This window comes from Dermochelys coriacea, chromosome 8 (genome assembly GCF_009764565.3).
Source record: "Dermochelys coriacea isolate rDerCor1 chromosome 8, rDerCor1.pri.v4, whole genome shotgun sequence".
Lineage (NCBI taxonomy): Eukaryota > Metazoa > Chordata > Testudines > Dermochelyidae > Dermochelys > Dermochelys coriacea.
In genome coordinates, this window is record NC_050075.1 from 3,516,676 (window position 1) to 3,533,764 (window position 17,089).

A 17,089-nucleotide genomic window follows, 5' to 3' on the forward strand; every position below is an offset into this window, starting at 1 on the left:
ACCAGTTGGAGAACACTTCAGTTTCTCCGGTCACTCGATTACAGACCTGAGAGTGGCTATCCTTCAACAAAAAAACTTCAAAAACAGACTCCAATGAGAGACTGCTGAATTGGAATTAATTTGCAAACTGGATACAATTAACTTAGGCTTGAATAGAGACTGGGAATGGATGAGTCATTACACAAAGTAAAACTATTTCCCCATGTTATTTCTCCCCCCCACTGTTCCTCAGATGTTCTTGTTAACTGCTGGAAATGGCCCACCTTGCTTGTCCCCATGAAAGGTTTTCCTCCTTTCCCCACCCTGCTGCTGGTGATGCTCATCTTAAGTGATCACTCTCCTTACAGTGTGTATGATAAAACCCATTGTTTCATGTTCTCTGTGTGTGTATAAATCTCCCCACTGTATTTTCCACCAAATGCATCCGATGAAGTGAGCTGTAGCTCACGAAAACTTATGCTCAAATAAATTTGTTAGTCTCTAAGGTGCCACAAGTACTCCTTTTCTTTTTGCAAAGTTTTATGAAGACTCAGATCATTTCATCTTACAAACTGCCAAGGATGAATTCAATACAGGTTTTAATTCAGGACCTATCAACAACAAAACAGCTCGAACAAGCCACTGTATTAAACTAAAGTAATAAGAACTTCACTGGTCTTGCCTATATTTGCAGTATGATGACAGGCCCCTCTCAAATTGCCTACTAAAAAAAATTTGCCTGGACCCCAGTGACTGTCTTAGTTCTATAGTGCCAGGTGGTGATCCCTGCTTAGCCCTTTTGGAGTCAGCAGGGATGTCTTGGTCTTTAAAGCAACTATTTTTTGTAAGTGTATTATTTAGCCACCTACACGTGGTTTCACTTAAGTTTACAAGAGAGCAACAATTTTACTATAAAGAGAAGCTACCCTTATTTGCAGTTCTGGGCCCTGAACAATTATACACTCGTCATGCTTCTAAAACACCATAAAAAACCCCAAAAATGAAATATTAACTTGCACAAAAACAATAAACAGTCAACAGCCCCCTGAGTAGACATAATCAAAGGGAAGAGAAACAGAAAAGGACTGGGAGTCCCAACGGGGGGAGTTATGCCAGTTCCATCAGACAAATGCCTCTATCTTATTCTCCAATCAATTTGATTGTCAGTAATTTTATTTATTTCTCTCCTTTAAGGTATTGATGTTTTACAAGGCTCCTCTTTACCAAAAACACATCTCAATCTTCAGGTGTATCACCTCAGGCTGTGATCTTGTCAGATCTCATCAACTAGAAAGGGCTCAGCCTGCTTAGTATTTGGGTTGGAGACTGTCAAGGAAAAGCCAAGTACTGCAAAGAAAGATGTGGGCGATTCAGAGAGTGACATTTTCCCCTCTTGCATAATGACAGGTTTCAGAGTAGCAGCCGTGTTAGTCTGTATTCGCAAAAAGAAAAGGAGTACTTGTGGCACCTTAGAGACTAACAAATTTATTAGAGCATAAGCTTTCGTGAGCTACAGCTCACTTCATCGGATGCATTTGGTGGAAAAAAATTTGGTGGTTTTTTTTCCACCAAATGCATCTGATGAAGTGAGCTGTAGCTCACGAAAGCTTATGCTCTAATACATTTGTTAGTCTCTAAGGTGCCACAAGTACTCCTTTTCATTTTCCCCTCTGAATCAGTTGCTAACCAGTACTCCTTTTAGATACAAGGGGGCTCTGTTCTGTTGGTGTTCCTGTCTTTCAGTCAAGGTACAGAACTGAGATCCTAACTGCTTGTGCTTATTAAATATAGGATGACACACCCACTGTCATTTAAAACAGGGATATCCCGCGGGGTGCTCTATAAGAAAGAAAGAAAGAAAGAAAGAAAACAAGCTTTCTGGGATCCTTTGAAATGGAAGGTCATTTTCACTCTCACAGCTTTACTCTACAGACCTGTTTCAGAGTAGCAGCCGTGCTTGCAAATGAGTTTATCTGTCATGTTAAAAGCCAGTTTTTAAAAGTCAGTGTTTGAAATAAATGCATTCAATCAAATCTGTTGATGGGACAGCATAACAAAGAACATTCTGAGAAAGGTTTCCACAGAGTGACTTTAAGGTTTGCAATAGTATTTAGGCAACATTTAATGATACAACAGGGAAAGATTGCTTTTGATGGCTAGCATTGGTGTCTCTAGAGTGAGGCCTGTTTTGAAATCTGTGGGAAGAATTTCTTCAGCTGGATTTTCTTTCATTATTATTCAGCTCCTCTCTTTATTACTCTATTTGTGTTGCCTTCTTTTCTGCATCTGTTTCCCCTCCCAAATGAACAGGGTTAAAATCTCCCTGATATACTCCTTTCCCTAAGTGCCAGCAGCCTTTTGTAATTCAGAACCAGGCTTGTTTGCCCTCTGAACTGTTCTGTTACTTTTCTTCTCCTATCCTTTTTGGGTTCTCTGTACACAACCTCAGAGATTTAGCTCTTAATGCCCTTGGTTTGTTGGCTTGAGTCCCTTTCTTCCTTTTTATTGTTGAATTGTTTCCACTTAGTCCGGTTATGGAGTTGTCACAACTTGTGGGTCTCTTGTCGCATTATCTCTAATCTGTCGATAATTAAATTATGGTGGTTTATTTTATACAGCAAAGTTCTAGACATACAAAGAAACCCAACCTTTGGGAAGGGGGCTGATAAGGGAAGCCTGTGCCTACAGAAGGGGTTCTACTACTGTGGCAAGCTCCCTGGCTTCATCAAACCCCTCTAGGGCAGCCTGGCTGGCTCCTCTGGATTCTTGCCCCCAGGGGAAAGAAATGCAAATGAATTCAGCCCAAGGCTGCCTTCCTCTATGCCCTATGGTCCCCCAAATGATCTATGGTACCTATATCACTGTAGTATCTGAGTGCCTCACAAGTGCTCTTTATATTTATCATCACAACACCCTGTGAGGTCGGGAAGTGCTTTTATTTCCATTTCACAGATGTGAACTGATATCTTGAGGGATTAAGTCACTGGCCCCCAGGTCACATGAGGTGTCTGTGGCAGAGCAGGGAATTGATCCCGGGGCTCCGCCAAACACTCTAACCACTGCACCATCCTTTCCCTCTTCTGATTCTTCCGTTCTTTGGAAGAGAAGCTCTGGGAACAAGGGTAGAGGTAGTCTGCCCATGCTGTTCTACCTAAGGGAGCCCGGGGGAGGGATCTGGTGGCAGACGAAACTCAGGATACCTGGGAAGCCGTGGATTCAAATAGTGGCGCCTCCATCTTTTTCATGCAAGGCAAACAGCATCCCTGCCCTGATGGAAGAATGTGAGTTGAAACACATAGACTCTTCTCTCCCCTATGTAGGTTATGCCCCTGTAGAAGAGAAATGGGGCCCTATCTCTCCGCGAAGTACAGTTATGTGTAATCAGTCATGGAAAATCAACTAGCTTTTTAAGCATAAGGATTACAAGCAAAATCAAATATAACCAGTTATAGGATGGTAACTAGTCAAACAAAATGAATTAACAGGCTATATTTTGCCTCAGAAGTTAGCATATCAAGAATGAAACAAACCAAAAAAAAATGGTTCAATGAAAATTGTCATTTTCCAAAAGAGCCAAAAGTTAAACACTTTTTAGTATGTTATTTTAAAACAGTTTTACACTAATGCTGCTTCCCATGTGAGGCAGCGTGGTCCAGCAGATGGAGCACTGATCTGCCATGTGACCATGAGCAAACCACCTCACCTATCTCTGCCTCTGTTTCCCCTTCCATCTTTGTCAGTCTTAACTGCTTAGACCGTAAGCTCTTTGGGGCAGCTCTTACTGGTTGTTCATACAGAGCCCCACACTATGGCGTCTCAATCTCAGTTGTGGCTTCTGGGTGCAGCTGTAACGTAAGTAATATAATATTGCCTGATCCAGCAAAGCACTTATACCTGTGCCTAACTATGCATGTGAGGGATAGCTCAGTGGTTTGCGCATTGGCCTGCTAAACCCAGGGTTGTGAGTTCAATCCTTGAGGGGGCCATTTAGGGATCTGGGGCAAAAATTGGGGATTGGTCCTGCTTTGAGCAGGGGGTTGGACTAGATGACTTTCTGAGGTCCCTCCAACCCTGAGAATCTGTGATTTCAGTGAAGCTACTCATATCCTTAAAGTATGCATGTGCTTAAGTGTGTAACTGCAGAGAGGCTTAAATCACTGATTCACTTGCAGACCAGAGTATATGCCCCTCTCCTGTTCGATCTGGACCCACAGTATTGTCTTTTGACCACAGTATCAGATAACATACAAACAGCATGCAGATACTGCAGCATATTGCATTACAGCACTGTTCCTTTAGAAACAGCACAGAACAATGTTCCTTCCTGAGATGTGTTTCCAGATACAAGGGCAGAAGGGGTCAGGTAGATTCAGTAAGATTTCTAGAGACTCAGATTCAGACCATTTGCTGACACTGAAAATAACTCTATTCCAGCCAGGACTGGGAAGCACAAAGGAACACATAAGGTGCTTTTTCTTTGAAGTTCAGCTAGTCAAACGCTTCCAAGTCGTTCAAAAGGTTTTGTTCAAAAGAGTGAGAGTTCAGGATGGTTCTTATTTTTCCTAATTGTGTCCCTCATTTCTGAGCTCTGATTTTTATCCCTCAGGGACTAGCAAGACCTGTGTAATTTTTATGGCTGGCAAAACAGTTGATAATGAGTGCCTGATTCTCTTTTCCTGTTACCAAGTAAAGTACTGAACTATCTGTGAGTCTGGCCACATCTAGTTGAGCCTGGTAATGTCAGTGCAGTTCGATGAATCCAATAACTCTTGTTCTGTAAAATGTGCAGCTCTGCTGTTGAGATAGTTTTGAGAAAAAGAACTGCTGGGGGAACAGTCTTTGTCCTCTGAAAGGAGAGCATGAGGTTTTGCTATGATGGCTTTCAAAAATATCACAGCCTAAGGAAAATCCATAGAAAATATGATTATATTTCTATATAATCTCTGTCCCTATTTCTATTTGTCCAAATTTCCATTTGTCTACATGTCTAACTTCTATCTCTTCACAATCCACTAAGCTCCATCACTCTTTAATGTAATGTAATGTAAAGTAATACAGTGGCTATTTTAATATTCAAGTATATCCAAAGCAACCAGCGTCCTGTTTAACAATGTAGATGTCTAGACTTAATAAATCCTTAAACTCAAGGTTTTTCCCTTGAGAGAAAGAAATGCAGCACATTGCAGCAGCACAGACTGTGCTCTGAGCAGCTCTGAGTCTGACTCAACTGTTTGTAAAGGTTGCTTCTCTGCAAATCTATGGTTCGGTGAGATGGACCCAAGCTACAAAATTTGGATCTGGTCCTGGATTCAGAATTCAAGACTTCATCCCATAGTATAAGATCCTAGGGTTTGGTCTCATTCTGTGTCTACCCAATAGCCTATCCAATCTCTCTCTTAACAGTCACTCCACCCAGTGCTACTAACTAAGCAACAGGTTTGGTAGCCCAAATACCCATCTGACTTATCTACAGAGAAAGCATATGGTCTAAGAGAAATAAACAGCTTTTGATAGGAGACTGAAGAAAGAAAATAGAGCTAGGAACGATGTATTGACCCTATGAATTTGCTAAGGAAAAGGAATGAAAAGATAGAAGAGAAAATTGAGAGGCATGGCACCACCCCTGTTAATTTACAAAGGGGTTAACACATGACTGCCAGACACTAGACATGAATATCTAGCATTAAAATAAATATAAGGCATTAAAATAAAGTCCAATCCAAGTCCAAACCAATCACTGAGATAGGATTCATTCTGTTCAGCAACTTTCTCATTTGACTTAAAAATAAATATTTTATGTCCTTTTTTTGTAAGCATAAACTAAATCAAATACGTATTTACTTTTCAGGATCCCTATTGTGTATCAGGACACACAACTCAAATGGCAACATGAGACTACCTGGTTTTCAACTTAGTTCCAGAGGAAACATAATACCATCACACACTTCCACACAGCTAATGTCCTCTCCCTGGTAGAGGCTCAGTAGCAGACCTGCTGAGAAGTTTATTGGGTCAAGGTTGAGATGCAATGCAAAAATCCATGAAGCAGTTAGCATCTAGTCCAAACTTAGCCTCTGGCCTTTAGGCTGTAGTGTAAGTCCTTAATTTTATAACCACAAAGTTCAGCCCAAAGGGGAAATAAAATCAAAAACCAAGGTTGTTATATTTCACTATACTGGAAGGAAATGAATCAGCCAAATTGTGGGAGTTGTTTAAGAAGTTTTCCTTCAGTCTCCTCCTCCCTGATGTTTGACTTTTGTGGATGTTAATTAATTCTCTTCAATGGAAAGAGAAGGCACTGACTAAAAGTGTTTATTCGACTTATGAATTCAGATACTTCTGCAGTGGTCATAGCAGGTGTTTCCTTGCTGTACAACACACTATCATTAGCACAACAGAAGTACAAACACATTGTTCCGAGTATTTGTTTAGAGGTGTGCCCACTATGAAAATACAGACAAATGCCAAGGTAGACAGCCCAACTTGGCACACTTGATTGACTTTAACAGGTGCTGATTATGCTGCTCATATTGCATGAAATTAAAAAGCTTACAAATGTTCTGAGCCATTACCCTTCCATTTAAGGGAGCTTATGACATGTTAGCAACCTTTAATGAAATTCTTTTCAAAATGCTTCAGTGAGACTTTACTTCAAAATGTAACCCGTGGAATTATTTCAGAAAAGCATTTTATGGAAGAGCTTCCTCTCTGTCTTTTCTGGTGACTTGCGCAGCATTAGAAAGATGGACAAAGCCATGTAAGAAGCCTATTTTCCCCTTAGCACATGCATGTAACTGCCAGGGATTGCTCAGTCATTGCAGCAACTGAATAGATGAAGAAAGGGGAATCTGCAAAACAAAGTTTAAGTCCAATGCCACGTTCAGTATTCCTTCAGCTAACATCTAAAATTCTCTTGAAAAATCAAATTTTGGAACATTTTGACCAGCTCTGTTATCCATTTAGGACACAGTTTTCACTGTCACTGTGAAAGTCATCTTAATCGTCCAGCTCTTCAGCAGGTAGGGTAGCCCTGTGCCGCTAACTGCATTCTGGCCCCAGCAAACAGACTGAAGTCCCATTTTGCGGATTTCACTACTTGAGAATGGAAATGGGGGGTGGGGGGGGAGGAATCATATACAGCTGACTGCTGAACCGTCTTCTGCACAGCTGAACCTGCTCCACACATCATGGCAATGAGGCGTCAGCATCAACTGCTAGTGCTTGTGCCGAGCCGACACTTCTTGCAGTTCACATTGCTACTGCATTAAATGCTTCTGTCTGTCATGTTTGTGCTTCAGGTTGCTTGCTCTCTACCGCGCTGACAGCTAGTGGGGAAGCAGGACTCTGAAGTGACTGAACAGAAAGAGACAGTTGGAGTGTTGCCTTGAAGCAAATACACACACATGACAATGCTGTGTATGTCTGATAGCCTCAGCCAGGGGGGTGGCTGTGAGAAGGGCTCACTTTGTTAGAGTTGGTAATTCGCCCTTTTGTCAAGGTTTCTAAATAATATTCTGGCAACTTCTGCTACCTGACTTTTACTGAGACGGGCAGCAGTTGGCGGACTGTGTCATTACAGGGGATACTGTACTTCAGACTCTGTTCCATGGCTTTGCCATTCATTGTGAGGATCCTGACTACCTGAGAGAATGCGTTTCTCCTCATAAGCCAAAATGGCCGCTGAGGCGCTTCAGCTGATGGCCCCTAGATTTAAAGATCAAGCACCTGACATGAAAGCACTGTCAATGGAGGGCCCTCAGCACTTATGACTGACCTGTCAGAGCACAATGCAAGTTCCATTTGTTCTCTTAAGAGTTTACTTCCCATGTCCACACTGGAGGAATTGACCACTTAAGTGTTGGCTGGGTGGTGGGGGAGTTCAGGGATGGGAAGGGGTGGGGGAATTGATGATTTAAGGGGGTGAAATGAACCTTTTTTTTTTTGCCTTGCATTGACTTCATTGGACTGTTCTTGTGTTTAAATGCTTTGCTGGATCAGCGCCTTAATCATTAGGAAGCTAGATCAATACCTTTTTCTTGTCCTGTAAACACTGAGAAAGGAAGTGTTAGTCTGTATCCACAAAAAGAAAAGGAGGATTTGTGGCACCTTAGAGACTAACAAATTTATTTGAGCATAAGCCTTCGTGAGCTACAGCTCACTTCATGCATCCGAAGTGCTCAAATGATGCTTATGCTCAAATAAATTTGTTAGTCTCTAAGGTGCCACAAGTCCTCCTTTCTTTTTGAGAAAGGAAGATGATACATTTTCTGCAAACATTTTCCTTTCGTGTGAGCTATCTGAGCCTTAACTGAAAGGCTAAATTCTAACTCCACAGCTTGACTGCAGAAAGTTGCAATTATCTTGCCATCTGCACTTGCCTCTCATTGTGGGTGGACACTGCTTTTTAATCCAAATTAGTATTTTAGTGCTTATAAATATGTGTTTTTGGCTCTGAGGCAGGTATGTCTCATTGTGGGTGCATGTCACTGTTTAGTTCCACATGTATATTTTACTGTTTATGAATGTGCAATTTTAACTTTGGGGCAGGTCTGACTGCAGAGCAAATAATACTAGTCAATACCTGGATTATGAAGTTTAAACCACCTCCCCATTCCAAACATGTACACTGAGAGACAAGTCATGTGCAAAATAATTATATATCAGCCTTAAAAGCTTCCTTTACGGCTTGTATCATTGAAATGTTGGCCTAGGGAAGAGTTTTTACTAATGAAAATGGAATCATTAATGGAAATGGAAAATGCATGAAATCACATTGTATGCAGCTGCTATTTAAGATATTGCATTGACAACAACTGATTGAACTCTAGAAAAAAGAGAAAACCTTTGTCGGTTCCAATCTTAAAACTGGTTTCAGAGTAGCAGCCATGTTAGTCTGTATTCGCAAAAAGAAAAGGAGTACTTGTGGCACCTTAGAGACTAACAAATTTATTTGAGCATAAGCTTTCGTGAGCTACAGCTCACTTCATCGGATGCATTTTCCACCAAATGCATCCGATGAAGTGAGCTGTAGCTCACGAAAGCTTATGCTCTAATAAGTTTGTTAGTCTCTAAGGTGCCACAAGTACTCCTTTTCTTTAATCTTAAAACTGGATCTGCCACTGTGGACACCCACACCATGCAGATTCCTATTGCAGGATCAGGCCCAGGTGTTAATAATGGGTCTCATCCTGGTCCCACTGAAGTCAGTGGGAGTTTTGACAGTGTTATGTTTCATGGCCCTGACCCTGCAAGCTACTCTGAATGGGCAGACTGCCACTGAAGTCAACATGACTATGCACAGGTACAGCAAGCCTCCTCGACTAAGCAGCTTGCAGTATTAGGGCCTAAAGGGGCATCCTCTGAAAATAAAAATCAAGATAGCAGCGCTGTATTTTGCACTAACCCCTTTGCTTTCAAAATCTGCAATTAATTTTTTAGAAATTGTTTAAAATAGCTTTAAAGATTGGGATTGTTTTTTTTTTAAAAAAGGAAAGAACTGTGTGTTCCAGTGCAATGATGAAAATGATAAAATATAATCTGTAAAATACTTTATAATACAGATCAAATTCTGCCATCATTTACACCAGCGCAACATCATTGTGTCTTAGAGTTGCATGGGTGTGTAACTAAGGGGAGACAAATGGACATACTTTTTTCTGGGTGAGGGCTCAATCCTGTAATCCGACCTCTTGCCAGGTCCGATCCACCTGCACAGAGTCGCAGCGAAGCCAATGGGGCTGCGGGAGGGTATGAGTGTCTGCCTATATGGATATGATTGCAGGGTCAGGGTAAATACTTTTATAATGCATAAGTCCAGATCCTGCAAACACACACTTTGCTCATATAAGTACTCCTGTTGTATTCAACGGTATTACTCATGCAAGGAAAGTTATGCACGTGCATAAATATTTGCAGGACTGGCATCTAATTTTCCACATATTAACTAGAAATGATTACTGTAAAAGACAAAATCATCACTTGTTTTAAATAACATAAACCGAATTGCCTTTACCTCGTGAATGAGCATTTGTGAATCCTAAATCTGGGACATGGGAAGATCTTTTCCTGTTTCCTAATGCTGAGATTATCATCTCACTAGTTGTCACATGGTTACTCAGCCAAGTCTATACTTTTATTGTGTAACCTTAGCACACTATTTTATTTCTGTTATTATCAGGGCAGAAAATAAACCACATTACATACCAAACTCCCTTATATATTGCCTGTAGACATGGAAGTAGCAAACCTCAAAATAAAACAAATAATTTGCATTAAAGAAGGCTAACGCTTAGCTTCAGGGAACCTGCCCGTTAACAGCTCTTCTCAAAAGAGGTATGAAATTTTCACTTTTTAAAATTCTAGTCAAATCAAAACAACAGCAGATTGAGACCACAAAAAAACGTTCTCACTGCTTTCCAGCACATAATATTAACATTTGTGATCTTATGTGCAACTTTCACTAGAAGAGAATTTGTCTTATTTTAAAAAGTAAGCAGATGGTTCACACAATTGTCCAAAATAAATTACAACTGTTAGAAAGACAGTTACCTTTTGAAAGCAGCAATGAATCTGGGCTGCAGATGGGCTTATAGATGACCCTTCCAATTTTTAATAATCTCCATAATTTATGTGCAAGTAAAGAAATGAAAAGATAATGTGCGTTCTTGGCAAAGTACAAATCACTTTTATTTACTCAGGCAATACTTCATGGTCCAGTTAACTTCTTAATTAAAGGCAGCAAGATACTCATGTTCCATGCAAGTGGCATGGAAAATAATGTTTAGTGTATAATATGTTCACCTAGGAGTTGAAGATGCTCTGTTCACTTCTGGAGAAATCTGGTGCATCTATCATTTCCCTTTAAAACAAGGCTAAAGGATGCACCCATCACTGCAGCAAAATTAGTACTAGTTTCTCAAAACTACGACTAGAACAACCTCAGTGTTCACGAAACTGCCCGTGATGCTCTGATGCCCAGTAATATTCTGCCAGTATTTCATAAAGGCGATCCCACAAATATGTCTCCCTTCAGTCATGATAAATCACATGCATCAGTGCTATGTGTAGACTATGGACTATGCTCGGGTGCAATTTCAGTGGCAGGACCTCAATTGTGACACACCTTTCCAGAGGCCATCAGATTGAACTCAATCACTCAGCACAAAGGATGAGGGGCATCAGGTAGCCAGTTACAACTCACTTATTCTGAAACCAGCTGCTTTACAGCTGCTTCAGCATAAATTAGAGCAGCCAAAGGGTTCCTGTGCACCTGGTGGGGTTTTTCTTCTTCCTAACCCATGGTTTTTCCCCAAGAGGAGGCAATCTGGCTTCATAATGAAAATTAAATGCATCTTTTAAATGGAGAACTTCTGCTATCTTTAGGTCTGAGGCTCTGCTTTCTAAGGAAAATGTAGATGCTTTTAATCATGATCTATGATGGAATTAAAGATGCATCTAAGAAGGAAAGAAGTGGCTGATGAACTGAGGCTACCACCACTTATCGAGATGCATTCCTAAGAAATTTCCACAGGGATTACCCCGTTCTATCCACAGAGAGAGAGATTCATAAAGATAGGGAGTACTCTATGATTCACCCATGTGGTCAAAAGGAGAACTGGCACAACTTCACTGAGATCATGGGAGCGCAACTACCCTCACCACGAGTCTGACCACATGACCTCTACTACATACAGATAACACTGGATTGATTTTGTAACTATGCTACTAGATGAAATTACTCTGAAATATTATTCTCTATCTTTGGCTGTACTTCACCTACGATAAATAACCATCATTTGCAAGTCAGATGAGCAATAAATAAAACCATTAGCTAAGCTAGTAGACTGCACTCTTAGGTTGTTTAATAAAACACATGAAAATATTATACATTAACATAGTCCTGGCATGTTTTATTATTTACCAGTATTTAAAGTTCTTGTCTCTTACACTGTGCATTTTTAAAACCACATTTTGCACTAGCGAAAATCCTAAATAACTCAATGGTAATGGAGTTATTATTGATTTTCAGAGATGCAACTGAGAATTGAGTTTAGCACTTAGTTTTTACTATATTCCTCAAGCTCAATAATTGGTAATATATTTCATTCTGCAAGAATGCTCTGGTTAGATCAGAAACAAGCTACTGCCAGTGTATGCAAGATTACAGTTCTGGTAATTTAGAAGTTCTTGCATATATTCCAAAAGGATCACCTCATGCAGTAGAGTCTCACTTGGATATGGTGAATCAAATTCAGACCTGGCATAAGAAAGCACAATTTCACTGACACCAGAGTTGCACCTGCTGACCACTAGGTCTGAATGTGATCTGACAGTTGGAAAGAGCTGGATAATTTTTGCACACAACTCCAATGGGAAGTCAGTGGATCTGTTCATGTGGTAAAGTTCCATACAGATTGTGAGGCTGATCCACCGCTCACTGACGTCAGTGGAAAGACGCTCATTGACGTTACTGGGTTTTTGATCAGGCCCTTTGAACTCACAGCTAAAGTCTTCTCAGAACAACAGCAATATATTGGAAGGAGGAAAAAGTCCTCTATGGAAGTAACATTCACACAGGATTTCTATTACCTCCTGTTTGGCCTTCATAAAACCACCAATCATAGCATGCAGTCCTGTGTCATAGCCTCAACTAGCATGAGAAGATATCTTTTGTCCCTCTACCATACTGATATGTAGATTAAGATGATGAGGACTAAAGAATAAACTTCTCAGAAGCAATAAATGCAACTTGCTCTTTGTTCTCTTAAAAATCAAATATTGTTTCCAAAATCTAACAAAATAAATGTACTTATATGATGCATTTCATGTACTCCATGCTAAGTGAATGAAGTTACATGTATAGGGTTCTAAGGCCCTCCTTTAAATTCCAAATGGAAACATTTATATATATCAATATTTTTTCATTTGCTTCTCTTCCTAAACTAGAATGATCGCACAAATCAATCAAAAGCCATTACAACCTTCAGTAATTAAATCAAATATTGTATTGGATGTTGCATTGATTGCTCCAAAAAGTTCAAATTGCTACAAGACCACGGAAATGTAGAGCTAAAGCGATGTTAATATTTAATTAGCTAACTGCCACTGTCATCAAGTGGGAAGTTGCTATCCAATTCAAATTAACATTTCTGAACAGGAAACAGGATGTATGATGCCTTCCATGAAGTATCAATAGGAAACAGAAGCAGCATATAACCTATTGAGTCTTTCAAAGCTGCTTATGCCAAACAAAGTTGCATGAGGATGTTCAGAAAGAGCTGACAGTAAATTAAATTTTACCATAAAGATGCTATTTTAATCACACTTGTGATTTAGACTTTTAGTAATTTTCCCACGTTTGCTGTTAGTCTTAGCTGCATGTTAATACAAAAATTGCTGAGTCCTCAGCACCTTGTAGAATTGAGCCCATGATAAGAAATAGTTTAACGTGATTAAACGTGGCTGAATCAGACCCACATGTACTGATCACACATCTGTGGTCTCAGGCAGTATTGATGATAACTAGTAAACTGCAGAGTGGATTTCACAACTATCTGCTATCTCTCTACCCATGAAAAGTGAGGAACTCTGCAAGGAGGACTTCTTATTAATATGTGTCCTACATCAAAAGGAGGAGAAAAGCCTATCTGAAATCTTAGATGTCCTGGAAGCATTTTATCTGCTCTTCAAACAACACTGCCTTCTCCTCATGCAAAAATGCATGTAACTACACAACAGACACTCTACTGGCCCATTCCCCAAAGTAGCCTTGCATAGTATAGCCAAGCTAATTTATAGTTGTGAATTGGCTAGGTGCCATTGTTACTGACATATTTTCTAGTGTTTAGAGTACAGAAATGTGATCATGCTTTCTCTTTTCTGGTTAACTTACTGGTCTGGACCGGATTTCTTTGGCGTAGAGAGGTTTCAAGAATTCTGAATCTCCTTCTAGCTTCAGACCTTCCTCTGTGATTCTCAGGTTCCCCATTCCATCCTGAAATACACACACGCACACACAAAAAAAACCTATTAGCTATGATTTTTAAATACCTGAGTGAGGCTGTCAAAAACTGAAACAAAGTTATTGTTGTAGTTTTTTCATGTGCAGAAGAACATGTAAAACATTGGGAGGCATTGCATAATGCAATTACTTGTATTATCCTTTTAGCTCCATTTCTGTGAGAAAATTCTATTCCATGCAATCTGCAATGCCCCCTGGTAAACCATTTACACAGACGAAAGATGCCCTTTTAGACTGCTCAGAGACAGAGATGATAAGGTGACATTCTATGTTAACACGAAACTGCTCACTGTAATATGTCCGTATGTTGATATTACCTTTCCACTCATGATGAGTCCACATATAGAACAAAAAGACATTAATTCTCCAGTTATCAAACTAGTAAAAATGAGGTTTAACTTTATAAAAAATCACAAAAAATAGCTTTATAAAAATCGCAGTAGTTGTAGTTATGCGCTTATGTTACTTCTGTCACAGCATTGTAATTAAGTACACCGTGTAACTTGACCCCTCTCTTATTTTATATATGGTTCAGCAAAGGCAATGCAATTCTTTGGTTCTTCCCTGAAACTATAAACAATAGTGAGAAAGAAAGAAATTTTAAAAGTTATGAAAAGTACTTTATCAGTGTCAAATTTTGTATGAGTTTTTCTCATACCTTTTATATTGTAGACAGGAATACAGATAAGGAGTATTTGTGGCACCTTAGAGACTAACAAATTTATCTGAGCATAAGCTTTCGTGAGCTACAGCTCACTTCATCGGATGCGTTTGGTGGAAAATACAATGGGGAGATTTATATACACACACAGAGAACAGCTAAGAAAATATACAAATGCTGAATGTCATTTTCAATATTCAGAACAATACTCATGTTAGCAAGTAGCTGCTTTGGTTGCTGAGATAAAGTGTATGGATGAGATTTGCAAAGTTGCCTAAGAGATTTGAATGATTAATTCCTTTTTAAAAGCAATGGAAATTGCTGTCCAAATCTCCTAAGTGGCTTTGAAAATCTTAACTTAGGACACCTAGAAAGTTTGCAATATCTGACCATTGGTTAGTGCCCAGGTATTTAAGCCAATTGGGAACTGGCAGTTTCCTGGGGTAGATAAAAGGTGGGGATGGTAGGGAATTCCGGGGTCGCTCTACTGCTAGAAAGAAGAGTTTCTGTCTGCTGGGAAGTGTTGCCAGGTGAAGATGCTTGCTTGGTATGTGTTCTCCATTGATCCTACCGCTATCTAGTGCTGGTTCTGCCTCCTCCCTCAGATGAGATCAGATCTGTACAAAGTGCAAGCTGGTCTCCATATTGGAAGAAAAGATTGAAGGTCTGGAGCAACAGGTAACGACCCTGCGTTGTATACGAGAGACTGAGGATTTTCTGGACCAAACTCAGGATAGCCTTCTAGGGGCACAAAGCTCTAAAGATATAGAGCAGGTTGCACAGAGGAGCCAAGAGGCCAGTGAAGAAGCTTGGCAACATGTGACCTCCAGAAGAGGTAAGCGGAATGTCCGGGTTCCAGTAACACAGACACAGGTAACTAACCGCTTTCATGTTCTCTCCACAGGTACCATTGCGGAGAGTGGACCAGATGATATGTCTGGGGGGAGAAAGCGGAAGGAGACTCCGCTGGTTGGGAGGCATGAGATGCGATGTCCTGAGGTTGGGGGTTCCACGACCACCACTCCCAAGAGGAGAAGGCGGGTGGTGGTGGTCGGGGACTCTCTCCTCCGGGGGACTGAGTCATCTATCTGCCGCCCTGACCGGGAAAACCGAGAAGTCTGCTGCTTGCCAGGGGCTAAGATTCGTGATGTGACGGAGAGACTGCCGAGACTCATCAAGCCCTCGGATCGCTACCCCTTCCTGCTTCTCCACGTGGGCACCAATGATACTGCCAAGAATGACCTTGAGCGGATCACTGCGGACTACGTGGCTCTGGGAAGAAGGATAAAGGAGTTGGAGGCGCAAGTGGTGTTCTCGTCCATCCTCCCCGTGGAAGGAAAAGGCCTGGGTAGGGACCGTCGAATCGTGGAGGTCAACGAATGGCTACGCAGGTGGTGTCGGAGAGAAGGCTTTGGATTCTTTGACCATGGGATGGTGTTCCATGAAGGAGGAGTGCTGGGCAGAGACGGGCTCCATCTTACGAAGAGAGGGAAGAACATCTTTGCCAGCAGGCTGGCTAACCTAGTGAGGAGGGCTTTAAACTAGGTTCACCGGGGGAAGGAGACCAAAGCCCTGAGGTAAGTGGGAAAGCGGGATACCGGGAGGAAGCACAGGCAGGAATGTCTGTGAGGGGAGGGCTCCTGCCTCATACTGGGAATGAGGGGCGATCAACAGGTTATCTCAAGTGCTTATATACAAATGCACAAAGCCTTGGAAACAAGCAGGGAGAACTGGAGGTCCTGGTGATGTCAAGGAATTATGACGTGATTGGAATAACAGAGACTTGGTGGGATAACTCACATGACTGGAGTACAGTCATGGATGGTTATAAACTGTTCAGGAAGGACAGGCAGGGCAGAAAAGGTGGGGGAGTAGCACTATATGTAAGGGAGCAGTATGACTGCTCAGAGCTCCGGTACGAAACTGTGGAAAAACCTGAGTGTCTCTGGATTAAGTTTAGAAGTGTGAGCAACAAGAGTGATGTCATGGTGGGAGTCTGCTATAGACCACCGGACCAGGGGGATGAGGTGGATGAGGCTTTCTTCCGGCAACTCACGGAAGCTACTAGATCGCATGCCCTGATTCTCATGGGTGACTTTAATTTTCCTGATATCTGCTGGGAGAGCAATACAGCGGTGCATAGACAATCCAGGAAGTTTTTGGAAAGCGTAGGGGACAATTTCCTGGTGCAAGTGCTAGGGGAGCCAACTAGGGGGAGCGCTTTTCTTGACCTGCTGCTCACAAACCGGGTAGAATTAGTGGGGGAAGCAAAAGTGGATGGGAATCTGGGAGGCAGTGACCATGAGTTGGTTGAGTTCAGGATCCTGACGCAGGGAAGAAAGGTAAGCAGCAGGATACGGACCCTGGACTTCAGGAAAGCAGACTTTGACTCCCTCAGGGAACAGATGGCCAGGATCCCCTGGGGGACT

At 41.3% G+C, this 17,089-nt stretch overlaps 1 protein-coding gene across 4 annotated transcripts in view; it reads right to left on the reverse strand.

Moving 5' to 3' along the window:
* SGCD (sarcoglycan delta) overlaps nucleotides 1-17,089 on the reverse strand; it is a 532,111-nt gene that overhangs the window by 104,653 nt on the left and 410,369 nt on the right. For all 4 annotated transcript variants that reach the window (XM_038414953.2, XM_043520273.1, XM_043520275.1 and 1 more), the window contains one exon: nucleotides 13,871-13,972. In XM_038414953.2, the coding sequence (XP_038270881.1) occupies nucleotides 13,871-13,972 (102 nt within the window). The remainder of the gene's footprint in view (nucleotides 1-13,870; nucleotides 13,973-17,089) is intronic.